This window comes from Arvicola amphibius, chromosome 1 (genome assembly GCF_903992535.2).
Source record: "Arvicola amphibius chromosome 1, mArvAmp1.2, whole genome shotgun sequence".
Taxonomy (NCBI): Eukaryota; Metazoa; Chordata; class Mammalia; order Rodentia; family Cricetidae; genus Arvicola; species Arvicola amphibius.
Window position 1 is genome coordinate 161,945,084 of NC_052047.1, and position 16,224 is coordinate 161,961,307.

Below are 16,224 nucleotides of genomic sequence, written 5' to 3' on the forward strand. Positions count from 1 at the left end.
TGGGGTTGGAAAGATGACTCAGTATTTAAGAGTGCTTATTATTCTTCCAGAACATGAGTTGAGTTACCAACCAGATCTAATATAGGGTGACTCAAACTCACAGGAATAAGGGTCCAAAATTGAAAAGTGTTGAGTGAGAGGACCTGTAATGAGAAATGAAGAAGACAAAAAAAAAAGCAATACCTGGGAACAAGAGACCTTGCATAAGTTGATGCCTTATGCCAAGCAAATTTATTAAGATATATTATTGCAGGGAGCAAAATGTCCAAGGTCAGCAAAGGACTAAGTCAGACAGTGTTGGAAAAGAGGACAGAAAATACCTCAGACATCTCTGCCTAAGGTCTGATAACCACAGCCCAGACAGAAAAGTTGGTTCCCCAAAGCCTCCACTCCCCTGAGGCAGTTTCCAGTCATAGAGACTGGCCTTGCAAAGTCAACTGGACAAAGACATAGAACTCAAGTTTCCTTTGTCCTTTCATCAAGGGTTCTGAGAAAAAAAATATCTTATCCAGACCACCACCAAGGGAACTAAACCAAGGATTTAAAAAAAAAGCAGAAGTCAAATTATTATCATCTGTGAGTAACACGGTTTTATAAATTTCAAAACATAAAGACTTCACACACACACAACACACACACATGTATACACACAGAGATGTACACACACACACAAACACAATGAAAAACAAATTCAGTCAAATTACAGGATAAATTACAGGATAAAAAGATCACATGCTATCAATAGTAACTTTATATTATAATGAACTTTCTGAGAAAAATTATATTTGAGTTAGACAATATCAAGCCCTCATTCCTTCCTAGAAGTTTACTTTGTTCAATGGGTCATGTGATTCCTTTTTAACATCCAACTCTAGGATGTTAATCAACCTGACAAGTAATTTCCAGAGGTTATAACTTCTAGCAATCTATTTCCAGCAAATATTTATAAAGGTAATAAATACATAAGGTAATATATTTTCATGTCATTTTTAATACAACATATTCTTTTGATGACACATGCCAAATATCATTTGACCATAAAATTACATTTGAAAAAAATCATGAAATCATATTGACCTACAGTACATGCAGTATGTGGCTATGTATTACAATCAATTGTATTTTATTTTCAAAACTCTGTTCTTAACCCATGAGACTTGTTCAATCCTTTGAGAGAATACTTTTCTTTGATTATTGCTAGTTATCTTTCCATATGTCTTAAATAATCTGACTTCTTTGTCACTCAAATATTCTGAAACCCTATTGTATTAGATGGTGTTCTCCAGGGGAATGTGATAGATATAATAACTACATAATGCAAGGAGATTTATTAGATTGACTTTACCAGACTATCTGGGCAACAATTCAGTTCATGAGGTTTAATGCCTTAGCCACACCCATCTGGTACTGATGTCCTAGAGAATTCCTAGAGAGTTGCTGGCTTTCCATCCACACTTTAAGGCAATAGAAGCTTGATTCCTTGTCATCCGAGGATGGCAAAAGCAGGGCATCTACAGGATAGATAGGATGTACTCACCAGCAAGAAGTGAAGTTGGCCAGGGACAAGCAGCAGAAGAGACTTTCCTCTCAGACCTCACTGTATCTGACCCACTAAAAAGGGTACATTCTACTCTAGGGAAGGATCTTTCTCTTCAGTTAATTCTTCAAGGAAACTTTCTGGTAGATTCACCTGGAAGTGCATCTCTTAGTTTTAGTTGGTTCAGGTCCATTCAAGTTGACAACCATCACATACCTATCTTCTCGGAGTTAGATATGAACCTGAACACTCACATCCCTCCTCTTGACTCCCTTTGGGAGGTTTTCTGACTTTTGTAATAGGAAATAAAGGCTTTTCTCTGCATTTATTATCTTCTAATTTATTAAAAATTACACAAAACATTGCCATGTCCCTTAAAGTATTTTCCTATTTCTTTCAAAAAGTATGATTTATTGAACCACTTAGGTTTTTTTTTTTTTAATTTAAAAGTGACACTAAATCTCATAAACTGTCACTTAGCCTACACATTTTAGTACCAGCTACTCTGTTAGGGAGTGTGAAGCTCAAGGCACTTGAACCTGGGATTCTCTGCTAAACCAGAAGATAAAAGTATTCACAAAATAGAGAAAAAAATTAATTGTGATATGTGTTTCTAACCTATACATATTTGAATGTTTTCTCAAAGTAAATTTTAAATCGAGAGTATGTGAACCCATGACTTGAGTGTGCTGACATTTTGTTCAGTTTTCCAGTGATATTGTCTTCTGGCAAATGCTACAGGGCAAGGATCAGTGCTCTGAATTTGTGAGTGTGCTATGCTTGAGCAGGGAAACATCACTCGATATAAACAGAAACTGTGTGAGCTATGCTTCTGCTTTTTGCCGAGTAACTCATCATCCATCTGTGAATTTGAGGATAGGCTTCTCTATGAAGAGAACTTTCCAGGGCTGGAGAGATGGCTCAGTACTTAAGAGCATTGCTTGCTCTTCCAAAGGTCCTGAGTTCAATTCCCAGCAACCACATGGTGGCTCACAACCATCTGTAATGAGGTCTGGTGCCCTCTTCTGGCCTTTAGGCATACACAGAGACAGAATATTGTATACATAATAAATAAATATTTTAAAAAAAAGAAAAGAACTTTTCTTTGATGAAACTAACCAACAATATTAACCAGCACCCCACACTTTCCTGGTTGTAGACAGAGGCTGCTTATTTGTTCCTGACTGCCCAGACCACAAAATAATCACACTTAAACTATATTATTTAAACTACTGTTTGGTCAATCACTTAAGCGTATTACTAGCTAGCTCTTATCTCTCTGGTTTACCCATTCTATTAATTTGTGCATCGCTATGTTGTTGTGGCCTACTGGTAAGGTTCCAGTACATCTATCCCTGGTGGCAGCTATATAGCTTCCCTTTGACTGCACCTTCTTTCTCCAAGCATTCAATTTAGTTTTCCCTGCCTAGGTCTATTCTGCTAAGCCACTGGCCAAAATAAATTTATACATTCACCAATAAAAGTAACACATAGACAGAAGGACTTCTCATGCCACCTGACAAAAATGTTCAGATATTTTATTCATGACAAGTGAAATAATCAGAGATTAAATAATTGGATGTCTTTGAGGTTAGAGTAGAGGTAATTTGAAGGATTAGAAAAGGGTTAGCAATCCCACGTGAGGACAATATGCTTTGAAACTCTGACAGGCTTCTGTGTCCATGTGGTGGTTATTTTCTCTTTTTTTCATTTTATAGCTTCTTACTGATCTGCAGTCACGGGGCTTTTAACCATTCTAGAAGTGGTACATTTAAGTATTAGAGAGTTTGATAAATCATAAAGGAGGGGAAAAGATCACGATTCCTACCATGTCTTGAAATCTCATTTCTGACCCAACACTGGTTTCTCGGGCTCAAGCCTGATGCCACCTGCACTCAGTACTTCATTCAAACGACTGAAATAAGGTGATTTACGTTTTGAGTCAAGTGGAGAAGAGGAATTGTTTCTAGTAAGATGATAAGCATGTTGAAGGGAAACCTATGAAAGACACAAACGTAGGAAGCATGAAGCAGGGCAGTTGCCAACTATCTTAAAGTAGTTCCACACAGATGACCTCATGAGTGTGTGCAGTGCTGTGATTTTCACTCGTCACTATCAGGAAACAAAGTGGAAAGTATAGACAAGACACCAAGTGCTGTGTTAGCAAGCTAACCCTTATGGACCAAGGACCTTATCTTATAAAGTCTTTAATCCACAGTTAATTTTTGAGAGCTTATTATCCAGTAAGTGCCCCCGTTGCATCAAATGCCAGGGCTACGTGTCATACCTTAGTTGCATTAAACAAACAAAAAAGCAATGACAGAGTATGTAAAAAGCCAGAGAAATCAGAGGTGATGAAATATGTCTAAATGGAGAATAGTAAGTGAACAGAAATCAACCCACAAATGCATGCATTTAATTGTCAGTGCATGCTTTTAACATCAGCTTATTTAATCATGTGTAAGCAAGGACTACTTTTTACAATTATTTAAACTTCAACCCTCAGTATGAGCAAGAATGATATTGTATCAGGCAAAATTATAGTTATCAAAAGGCATATCTACCATGGGGCTAACTTAACCATGCTGAAGGCAGGAGTGGCTCGAGGGGTGGGGCATGAGACCCGGAAATTCTCTAACCAAGACTCAGAGCCCCCTTGAACTATCCTGGATCTGGAAACCTTACAATGTGAAAAAGAAAAAGAAAAACTCATCTTAGTCTCTTTAGGTTAGTGCAACAAAATCCTGAAACTTAGTTACCTTGGAAACACCTAAAAATATTTCTCCAAGATCTGGAGGCCAGAAGGCCTCCAGCAGAGCTGGGCCCAGTCAAGTATGTGAGCACTAATGTCTGGGTGACAGACTCCTTACTACCCTTTAGATCTTCACATTGAAGAAATCAGCAAGAGAGGCAGGGACTGTATGCCACTCATAGTGTGCTTGCTCGGCATGCATGAGGCTCTGGATCACTCCCTAGCACCACAAATCCCCTTCACAGCCCACTGTATCCTGAAGTCACCACTTCTCACCTTGTCACTGTGGGCTAGGATTTCAGCATGTTCATTTTGAAAGCAAGCAAAGTTTCAGTCAATTGAAGAAACTTTCATCTCACCATGAAGTTCATTTTTGTTACCTGATCTCAAGTTTATTTGAATTATTCATATTAGGAAAAGGTTTAGCTACTCCTGTCAGGAAGAGATTTTCATCTTATCCAGAAGTCATCTTGAATGGAGCCATGGACAGATATGCAGTCTGATGAAATTGGTTTCAATGACGGCAGATGTTGTAGTTGGTACATTTCTTGGGCTAAGAACAGACTTATAGACTGAAGAGATGACTCATTGGCTAACAGTGCACACTGCTCTTGCAAAGGACATGATCTCTATTCCAAGCTCCCATGTTAGGTGACTCACAACCAATTGAAGGTCCAGCACCAAGGGATCTGTCACTCTTATAATCTACTACAATACCTGTACTCATGTGCACATACCTCCCTCCTACACTTTCACATAATATTTTTTGTTTAAAATTAAAACCAATAAAAGCAAAAAACAAAGATTTTTTTTAAAAAAAAAAAAAAACAGCCTTGTGAAGAGCTGGAGGCAATCACATATTATCTTTTTTTTCTCCCCCAGTATGTGTGTAGGTATAGATGATAGAGCAATTTAACTTGCCACAGAGAAAGAAATGATGAAATATTCTCTGCTGAGGAAACCACATTAAATCATTAGCTCTGGAATATGTTGAAAATATCCGACTGTGACACTAGTCTAGACATATCCCTACCTAGTGCCCTTCATCTTACCAAAGCTAGTTTTCTCCTTATAAATGAAAGAGGGAAAGAAACATCTTTACTTGTGATTTCAATCTGACAAATGAGCATTTCTTAAAAAAAAAAAACAAACAAACAAACAAAAACAAAAACAGAAACAAAAACAAAAAAACAAGCTTTCGAAATACATCCATCAGGCTTGTGGTTTCGGGGAAAAAAAGATCAGTTCTGCTGGTCTGTTTTGAAGATTGAAGAATGGCTGATGCCTATATGCTGCTTAGTAAATACTTGGGAAACTAAGTGCGCAGGCACGGCAGCTGTCTCCAAAGTGCCCTTTAGCTACCCGTATAATGCTTGATATGAAGAGCACATTATTACATAATTATCCAAGAAAATACAATGAATGATGTTGCCCATTCAGAGAGTAAGGGGGATGGCATGTCAAGTATGTTGTGCACCCTGTGCTTTTCCCCTTCTAGACACCAAATGAACCAGTTTTGAATCCACAAACAACTGTGACTCTGCAAAACACAGCTGTTTGGGCTTTGGCCTGAGCACCACTCTGTGCGTTATGTAATAGCTGTTGAGCAATTGAGCCTTTAACTCAAAAAAGCATTAATGCAAGAGAAAACAGTTCAATTTTTTCAAAAGAAAAATCTATAAGGAGAGAAAGAGAGAGAGAGAGAGAGAGAGAGAGAGAGAGAGAGAGAGAGAGAGAGAGAGAACAGAGAGAGAGAGAATATTTAAAGAACACAGAAATTCTGATCCAGATTCAAGCAAGATGAGCAGGATACTCAAGGGCTGCTGAACCTGGGGAGATGGTCAGTGTCATGGATCTGGATGCCTCCTTTTTTAACATGCACAATTCCATTTTTTAAAAATGTGCATTTATTTTCTTGTTGTCTGTTGTTCATTTTAATTGGCATAGAACATATTGAAACAAAAATGGTATGCTCCAGAAAGATGAAAATACTTCCTATCTATTCCACGAGGGAATGTCTGCCAATGCCAGGATGAATAAAATGTTAAACATAATTTCTGCAAATGTAACTACTCACTTAGAGACACTAAGCTGACTGTTAACCTATGTAGGGATCATCTTATGGTTATCAAGGTAGAAATAGAAAGGAGGAATAACAGACTGGGATGCTTTGCCTGGAATGAGATTTCAGCCTGAGGTCTATGATCATAAACTGTATTCTACTCTCTGTTTACCAAATGAGAAGCTCCGGTCAGAGTCGAAAGAGAAACAGGTTCCCAAGTTCCTGTTCCTGCCCCTAGCTAAGTCCCCATGCAGGGGAGAGGACAACTTTACTATAAAAAGGTTGTCATTGTTCATTCTTAATAACCAGAGCATCCAAAGAATGTTATCTAGTTCCTTCCATATCTTGTTCTGTAACGTCTACACAGAGTAGCATTGTGTTCAAAATGAAAACACTAGAGGTCAAAATGGTCCTTTACAAAGTTCTGGGCTCAAACCATTCCGAATTTAAACTCTTTGGGAGTGATATTTACATTCTTTCCTGCTACACTGCTTAGAGTAATGACTTACAAGTGTAGACATTTCCCAAATCAGACACTACTTTCGCTTTAAACGAATTTTCACAGAAGCCTTGGACATCACGCTCTTTGAGGGTCTGCGATAGTGACCTCTGATTGAGAAGTCCTTCACAGTGTCACAGTGTTCTGTTCCCACCGAGAAGACATAGACAACTTGAGGATTCTGGTATGAGATGAGGTTGCCGATTTTTTTTAAGTCTAGAGAGGTGGGGGTTTCTCTTTAACAGCATTCTGATCTTCTGGGACAAGAATGATTTGCTAGCAGCTGTGTCCTGCAGATTCATGGTCCCCTGGACACTAGGGAGAACAGATGTTGTTTTAGACACTTCTCCACTTCAAAATCTTTGATACCCAGAATGTTAGAGAAGAAAAAGTTACATAATAGCATAACAAAGCATGAACAGGCAAAGAAAAAAAAAATAATAACTGGCTTCCAGCGTCAGGAGCAGCTGCACACACACCCTCAGCACAGGTTTGGCTTTGTAAACTAATTCATCTGTAAATAGTGAGCAGTCTCCAGATGGAACTTCAGGGCTGAGGTGCAGCTTCCTTAAGGATTCACATTTAAAGGCAAAGGCTCCCTGCCAGCCTTAGGTGTTAGAAGAAAGTAGTGTTCTTTCGGCCCTGCACTGAGTCTGCCCATCCAATCATATCCTAATATGCAAATGACCCTTAGTGCATGTAGATAAAAAGAAGCAAGTGCCCTAACAGAACCAAATTGCTGAGCCTGTCACCTGTGTTCCAGGAGCCAAAGCAGCAATGTCTTCCCCTGCACAACCTGAAATCCCTGCCCCACTGGCCAACTTGAAGATTCAGTATACCAAGGTAAGACAAGGGCTTTCCGTGTGCGCCTGACTAAAGCATGGACGACTGAGGCTTTTTTTTTTTTTTTTTTTTTGCAAACACAAAGACAAAAAGCTTGCAAAGCTAGTGGCCTGATTCAGTGGTGAATTTTAGACCATATCAGACAACTTCTGGTAAGTTTGTATCTTGACATACATCCAAGGGAAAAGAATTTTGCTCTGTGTGAATGGTTCTTGTGCCAGAGGCAGTGAACCAGAATGAGCAGCAGGTCTATTAGCCCTGTGCAGTGAGCACTTATGGTGGGACAAACAGAGGAACTTAGTAGAAGGAGGCAGGCATGTGGGAACAGCTTTTTCCCTCCTTCCCTCCCTCCCTTCCTTCCTTGCTTCCTCCTTACTTCTTTGTTTCTTTCTAAAAGAGACATAGCACTCTAAAACAGAATAACATGACCGTATGTTTGGTAACCGAGTATTGACGTTGGAGGACTTTAGTCTGAGCATCGAATGGAAGCTGTTGCCAAAACCTCCAAATGGACTTGAGTTATTTGTTTATTTTGAGATAGAAACTCTGCTTATTTATTTCTCCAGGAAAGTTTGTTATTCTTGGAGACTTTTGGAGAATACATGTGATTGTAAGCTGATAAATATTTAGAGATACAAGACTTCAAAAACTTCAGCCAGGGAGAGTTAGAAAGTGATCAGGCTGTGGTTGTCCTGAAAGACTCTCATAATTTTTCCTACCACATAGTTTCATGCTTACTTTTGCCACAGATCCTAGGGTTCCAAAATTAAGAAATGTCACACACACACACATACACACACACACACACACACACACACACACACACACACGAAAAGCTATTTAAAATTGCTGTGTGGTATGATTCAAAGAATAAAGTGAGAGACGTACTGCTCAACTCTGGGGAGAGTCATGTTAACTTCATAATTAGAAAATGCCAACCAAGAGTATTAAAAGAGACGACAAAGGCCCAAGTGGCCCACTTTGTGCATTTATTTCCTTATGCATGAAATAAGGGAGGGGTGGCTTTGAAACACGGCAGCCTTTGCATTTTTCTAAGCACATCGAATGTGGGAGCTGCCAGGCTTATATGTGCTTTTTCTGAGGACAAGGTCTGCAGAGAGGAGTGAGCCTTGGTTGTGGCTAAGCAGGAGGTAGAACGGCACAAGCTTGCTTTCACAAACTTTTAAAAGAAAGAACATGCTTTACAATTTAGGGTTTGTTTTTGTTTTTGTTTTTGTTTTGTTCTGTTTTGTCTCTCTTTTTTTGTTTTGCTTCTTTGTGCAAAAGTCTAGTGAGTCCACAAGCTCCAACCCCTTATAAATGTCTAATTGTGTGCACACTACATAGTTCAGTCTACCTGCCTCACCCAGTTTTTCTTGTTTGGAAGAAATTTTTGTCAAATCTGTATACCCAGTGTTTCATAAAGATTGGTATCATTGACGCTGTTTATATTGTAACAGTTTAATCACAATGTAGAGTTTAGTTTTCATGATCCCAACTGGGAATAGATTTTGTAGTTGGGATGCTCTATCATTCTTTACTTAATTTGTTTTTATGAACTTTACTGAGTGTGTGTGTGTGTGTGTGTGTGTGTGTGTGTGTGTGTGTCTCAAGAAAAAAAATTAAGTATTTTTCCTCTGATTTAAGTTTAATTTAATACTTATTCAGGAAGCATACAAATGAAAGTACTAGAAAAATGACGTATTCCTTAAAGCCTAAGTACAAGGGACAAGTACAGGACCAATAATCCCTTGACACAGATGTTTCCAGATGGGAACTTCTTCACTGCAAAGATTGCATAAGAACGTCTGAGGGAGAATGGTGGGCCTAAGGATTTAAGAGCCAAGAATGCATTTGATTGATGTTCATGTACTTCTCTGGTTAATAATAAGCAACACCACTCAGTGAATTTTGATTTTTTAAAATCATCTACGTAAGTCTGGTCTACTCTGTAAGCATCATACCATTTGATGTGCTGGTTACAGCATTTTCACACTTGGGAGGACACCAGTTATGTATGCAATTAAACCTCAATGGGAGATTGCTCTATGCCTGTGCACGTTCCTTTACTGTGTCCCACTGAAGAATTGTTTTGGATTTGCACTCCCTAGAGATTGAAACAATGGCTATTAGTTCCTGGTTGCACAGAACAAAAGGCAGGGGTTAGGAGTATTTGTCAAATTACCTTTTCTGACCAGTATCTCAATTTATGTATTATTTTCCCTACTGCTTCCTTTTGTGTTTATTATTATATAAAGCAGGTTGGTGTTTGGAGCTGAGGGAGCAAAGAACAATAAACAATAACAAAAATAAAAAGAATATCAGCTATAGCCGAACAGCTGCATAATCTTAACTTTAAGAATATTTTTATGTATATGTGTATATAATTGTGAAGTAGTAAAAACAAAACAAAATTATTTGAAAAAAATTTCAAGTCAAACAATTCAATGATACATCTAGGACTATTCTCTAGTTTAGTTCCTTTATCATGAAGTACATAAAATGAAGTTTGGAGTTTATGAACTATTTCGCAAGGCGATACAAAAGCCCCCATCGCATCCCTATCTTTGTTACCCCCTTGGGAGTTGTAAGGAAACGCTACATGTGCCCCAATCCTGCTACAGAGCTTTTGTATGAAGAGCCCCTTTTAAAGTTACAGGACCCCTTGTCAAATCCCATCACCTCCATCTGCCTCTGCCTTCTTACCATTGATATGGGGTGATGAGGAGACCCATTTCCTGAGGCGTGTAAGCCGTCCCAGCTGGTAAGAAGCACATGAGGCAGAACCTGGCTCCTGGGGAGTGGCTAGCATTAGTAATCACATCCTGTACATTTTTTGATCCGTTGCCCAGGTCTGTTTTAACAGTGCCATTCTCCTTTCTCTCTCCCACTTTTTCTGTTAGTCTGTCTTACATTATTCTTCCACCCAAGCACCAGTATAAGCCTCCCAGGTTTACCCAGGCTTTCGGGGTTCTAACATTTTTCTCTCATAGGATTTGTTAATTCCAAATTTTCTTTCTCATATTACACACCTTCCTTTAAAAATAGACAATAGGAAATTCAAGAAGGCAAACATTTTCACATAGAGTTCAAACTTTATTAATAATTAGCATAATTATTGAACTTAACTCCTTAACTTATAGTTCTTTCATGCTCAGAAGACATTTTCACCTGCTACTGATAGTTCATACACACACAATAATTGCAACAAAAGTGAATGATAATAATTTTATTTATTTGCTCATAGCAGCCCTATTGGGAGCTATAATTTTTTACATAGTTATAGAATATAACTTTATACAGCTTGTAAACAAGAAGTCCAGATCTTGAATGCTGACTAGTCAAGCCCTCATGCTACAATGGTCACTAACATGACTTAGGGACATAGAAATAACACGGTGTGCAATTTTTTGCTTCGACTTTTATCTGCCCATTCCTAAGTACTGGGGTGGGGGGGTGGACTGTGAACTTTTTGGGATGTTTCTTTCAGAACATAGGACGCTATTGAGTACCAGTTTTGAGAGAAAGGAGGCAATAGGGAAGGCAGATGAAAACAGTTCTGTTCACTGGAATGAAAAGGAAGGTTTGGGTTGGGAGAAATTGTGAGGAAGAAGTTGAGACAGGTGCACACTTTATATGTAAACTATATTACTTCAAGCACTATGGATTAAATCTTGGCTATAACTGGTGACTTCATTCTTAGGTGTCTGGTTTCATTAATCTCTCTCTTTCATCAGTGTGTGTGTATGTGTGTATGTATGTGTACATGTGTACAAAGAACTATGAAGAATTGAATTTTCTGTGCTAGGCACAATTTGAATATTGAAATTTGTAGTAACCTCCACTTTTTAATCTCTTTTAAATTTTTTTAAATTTGATTTTTATTGAGCTCTACATTTTTCTCTCTTTTTTAAAATTCTTACAATTTACAAAAGCAGACCACTTGAGAATTCAAATAACTCCTTCCTGTTTTCCTTAATTTCTCCCATTTTCTCTTCTATTCTCTAATGCTTCCCTTTCCTTTGTTTAATAAGTTCTTTGTATGATTGCTCCATATCAGATAATACAGTGCTAATATGATTATTGTCTCAAGAAATAATACTCTTAATGGATTTATTGGGCAGCAAACAAGTAGACAGAATACATTATATAGAAAATTGTGGAATGTTCTCAAAGCAAGAAAGTGGAAAGCTGAGAAGATATGTCAAAGTGATAAAATGGAAAAGAAAAGTACATGAACTCTGAGAATGCTTTATTGAACCACACTGGCTGATGGGGCCTGGAAGAAATCTTGAAGATACTTAAAGGTGGGCAGTACCACCTTTACAATAAAGCTGACTGTACTATGGTTGCCTTCATTTACATAAATCTTTTCTAACTTCCGAGTAAAACTATATTTTATTTTCTCAGGGATTGGAAGCAGTTGAACAAGTAGCTGAATTTCTGTGTTGTATAGTTGTTTAATAAGACAGATCTGAATTCAATGTCCAAAGTTCGTACTTATTTCATAACCTAACTTGGTCAAACTGCTAATCTGCTTGGACTTAAGTTTTTCCATCTATCTATGAAGGAGCATTTGCTAATGATGCTAATTGGGAAGTGGCTATGAGAATTAAGTAAGTAGTCTATGGAAAGTAGAGAGTGTCTAACACTTATTATTTGGTATGCATAAGTCTAATTTGGTACTTAGAAGTCTATCACTTATTATTGGTAACTTCCTGAACTATAATTTCAAAGATTAACACTAGAGTCCTGAAATGGTTCAACTTTCAGTACCAGTAAAATCTGTAATTTATTACTTAAAAGAGTATTATCTCATTTGAGATTAATAAGTAACTAGTTTCCAGGAACTAGGAAATAGTACTATGGTCCTATTTCCAAGCTTTGGAAGCTGAGCTCACAGAACATGCAAACTTGTTCAAGGTTACACTGCTCTTAAGATACAAAATCAGCCAGGCAGTCATGATGCATGATCTTAGTCCCAGAATTTAGGAGTCAGAGGCAGGCAGAACTCTATGAATTTGAGGTCAGTCTGGTTTACAGTTCAAACTTCAGCTACATAGAAAAACCCTGTTTTGAAAAACCAAAAAGAAAGAAGAAGAAAGAAAGGAAGAAAGGAAGGAAGGAAGGAAGGAAGGAAGGAAGGAAGGAAGGAAGGAAGGAAGGAAGAAAGAAAGCCTGAATATAAAGTTGACAGATTGTACCATTTTAGATGATGTGTTTCTATATGCCATCCTTTTCTTCCTGACTACTAAAGACAGTGATATTCCAGTTTCATTCAAGGAAACCTCAACACAAATCCTAAAGTAAATAGCACATAACCTTTGAGAGTTATTGTTTCCATTTCTTAAAGTCTGTATGTTCACATGGCTTTTCAAGCATAGAACATACCTATTGAATTTTTCGCCTTCTCCTTTCCAGAATGACATGGCTATGTGAGGCCATTCAGAAAATGTGGTGAACCCATCTGAAGAGCAATCCAATCTGGGTTAATGACTTTGCTCTACATTGATGTTTTCTTTAGAGAGAAGAGGGCCTAATACTGCTAAAGAGGAAAGACAGAAAGAAGCTTTAGTGCTTCTACAGATAAATTCATTTCCAGAACATATAAGATGCATATAATATATATCATTCTCTCACCCATTGAACTTAGAGATGATGTAGCTCAAAGTAAATGCAGCATCATTTTTCCTTTCTCCTTAACGTAAACGGCTTTAAAACAAGGGCAAATGACCACGCAGTTCCATAACTGGTAAGAGAATAATGTAAAACAGAAATAACAGGAAGTCTGCATTTCTGCCATTTCTCTCACTTTGTTGCCACCACTCCATGACTGTAGATAATTTCCTACCCTATGGTATTTCTTCTCTTATTTCCTTTACTCTCTTAGCTTTGAATCACAAGATTTTGCGTTGTTGCCTCAGGGCTTAGGTTAAAACTAGTTGTGAGTAATCTAGTCTTGGTTTTTTTCTATCTTTTTAAATCTTTAAGGTCCACTTGACATGTCCCATTCCTCATACTGTTACCTCTACTCTGACTTTCATCTTATTTTCATGATTTCCAATAGTTTTAGTATATTTTCTAACGATGAGAAAATATACTATATATATATCAAGATATATAATGATATATATATATATATATATATATATATCTCATTCCCAACATGTTGTAATCATCAGCCATCACTCTCCAAGCTGTGTTCCCACCTTTCAGAGTTGGTAACATACACTGCTGATCTGGCATCAGGACTGACTTTTTTTTTTCATTTCTCTCCCTTAGAAAATCTTAAAATGCTTTTTTTTTTTTACATTGAAAATGTGTTTCTCATACACTCTCGGCAACTAAGAAAACATTGATATCGTTATAAGAACTTTGAGCTGATAGCCCAGTTACCACTGTGCAGAGATAATTTGAATTTGGGGTACTTTGTTGGAAGGAATTAAAAACCAATAGGTTACCAAATCTCTTATCAACAGATAAAAAGAGAAGATATTAATAAAACTCATTTTGTTCTAAATCAGAAATGTTTTGAAGACATTTTATATTTGGTAAAAGGAGAAAAATTTACAAGGTCTGAAGAAATCTCATTTTGTTCTAAATCAGAAATGTTTTGAAGACGTTTTATATTTGGTAAAAGGAGAAAAATTTACAAGGTCTGAAGGAAAGCCAGAGTGTATAAATTTCTTATTTCGATTTGTTTATCATCAAAAACATTAAGACTTAATAACTTTGACTCTGAACAGGCATCTTTGTTTTTCTAACAGTTGTAAGTTGGCACAGTAAACTACATGCAGTAAACAGGACGGTAGTATGTATATCATTTTTAATTTGATATATGAAAAGTGCAAAAAGCAGAAGTGAAATTTAAATTACATAAAAATCTCTTATTGATTGTTTTTCAGATTGAAAAATACTAACATAAAAAACCTGGAATTCCTAGACTAGAAATGACATCTTTAAATTTCCAGTGATTTCTGTGAAGTTTGGCTTAATATCACTCTCTTGTACATACACAATATTCTAAAGCACTGTGAGTGCAATCATAATTATAATTCAGCTAATGACTAAATGTGACAAAATATTTTATTTTAATAGTGTCAGCCCTGTCCCCTAAACTTGTCAACAGCAAACAGCAAGTGGAAAGTATAGTTCTCTTCACAATAGGACATTCAATAAGCTCAAATCGGTTTAATAATTACTGTAATAAACATTCATTGAACTAAATTCCTCCTTATTCCCATTTAATATAATTATAGGAAAAGTAGTTACTCAAATATATTTGTTCTTACAGGTAGCTAGCAGGCAATAAGAGACGGCATAAGACAGGTGTACAAAGGGGTTGGGAGGATTAGTGGAAGTTGAGGGTTTAGAGAAGTGAAGAGAAGCACTAATCAGAACATCCTTAGTACTTGTACAAAATTGCAAAGAAAACAACTCAATAAAAACAATTTAGAGTGCTTATTCCGGATTTGGTTATGTAAATCAAACTAAACAAACACTGGGTTTACAGTTTTCTTTGGTATTCAAGGTTCAACCTGAATACTGCTGAGTCACAGTCGCTCACAGGGTTATCCAGAGCCTACCTCTGCAGTCACCTGATGCCTACCAGAGAAACCTCAATATTATTCAGAAGCTTCACCTGCCTTTAGTATGAAGGAGCAGTGTGCACGTTACCTGCACGATTCTAATATCAAAATGACATGCACATTCTGTCATTGCTCTTTCACCAAAAGAAATCATGGGCCATAAATCACCTATGGCAGGGATATCACCGAGAACTCACAGAGCTAAGGACATGGGGATGCAGGCAAGAATTAGCTAGTCTTACAATAGCATAACAAAATGTGGTCAGGTTAGTATCAAACTTTTTCTCTACTTCTAAGTGAAATTACAAGTTTCAAAAAATTATGCTACAATTGATCTCTTGGTTTATCTATGAAAATCTGAGGTATAACACAATCCCTATAGCAGAAATAAGACAGAATTATTGATGACAAGTGAATTTCTTGATAATTTTCAAGTCCAGTTATAATATGTAGGCTGATTTGTATCTCATAGACTGTGGGTATCTAATTTTAACACAGAGCAGAATACACTAATCTTGTAGCAGGAGAAATGTGTTACTGTGGAACTAAAGAAATGACTTTCAGTTGGAGCAACCAGTGAGCAGGTCGTGAGGAGATGCTGCTTAAACTAGTTTGAAGTAAAACACAAAGATGCTAAGGCTGCAGCAGAGGAGAAAACTGGAGCAGAGGAGGACCTGGTAACTGGAGCATGGAGTGTGGGGAACTCATGGGCTGAGCTCAGGGACCGTGGGACCAAAGGTCAAGATGGAAAAACTACCCGTTTTTTTTTTCTTAGTATGCACAAATGTTTGTGTGTATGTTTATTACATGTTAACTGAAACAAATGACGGGCATTTTGAGACAGGGAGAGACATGCAATATGTAGACATATCATACCTCGACTCTAGTTTTAAAAAGCCTCAAGCGTAATACATATTTTAGTACCTGTGTCTGCTCTCTCTG

General features: G+C 37.3%; 1 protein-coding gene across 1 annotated transcript in view; it reads left to right on the plus strand.

The window, feature by feature from the left end:
• Window positions 1-7,536: 7,536 nt before the first annotated feature.
• Window positions 7,537-16,224, plus strand: part of LOC119812513 (retinal dehydrogenase 1) — a 38,940-nt gene continuing 30,252 nt past the window's right edge. Inside the window, exon 1 of the mRNA XM_038327241.2 lies at window positions 7,537-7,693. Coding sequence (XP_038183169.1) covers window positions 7,628-7,693 — 66 coding nt within the window. The 5' untranslated portion in view covers window positions 7,537-7,627. The remainder of the gene's footprint in view (window positions 7,694-16,224) is intronic.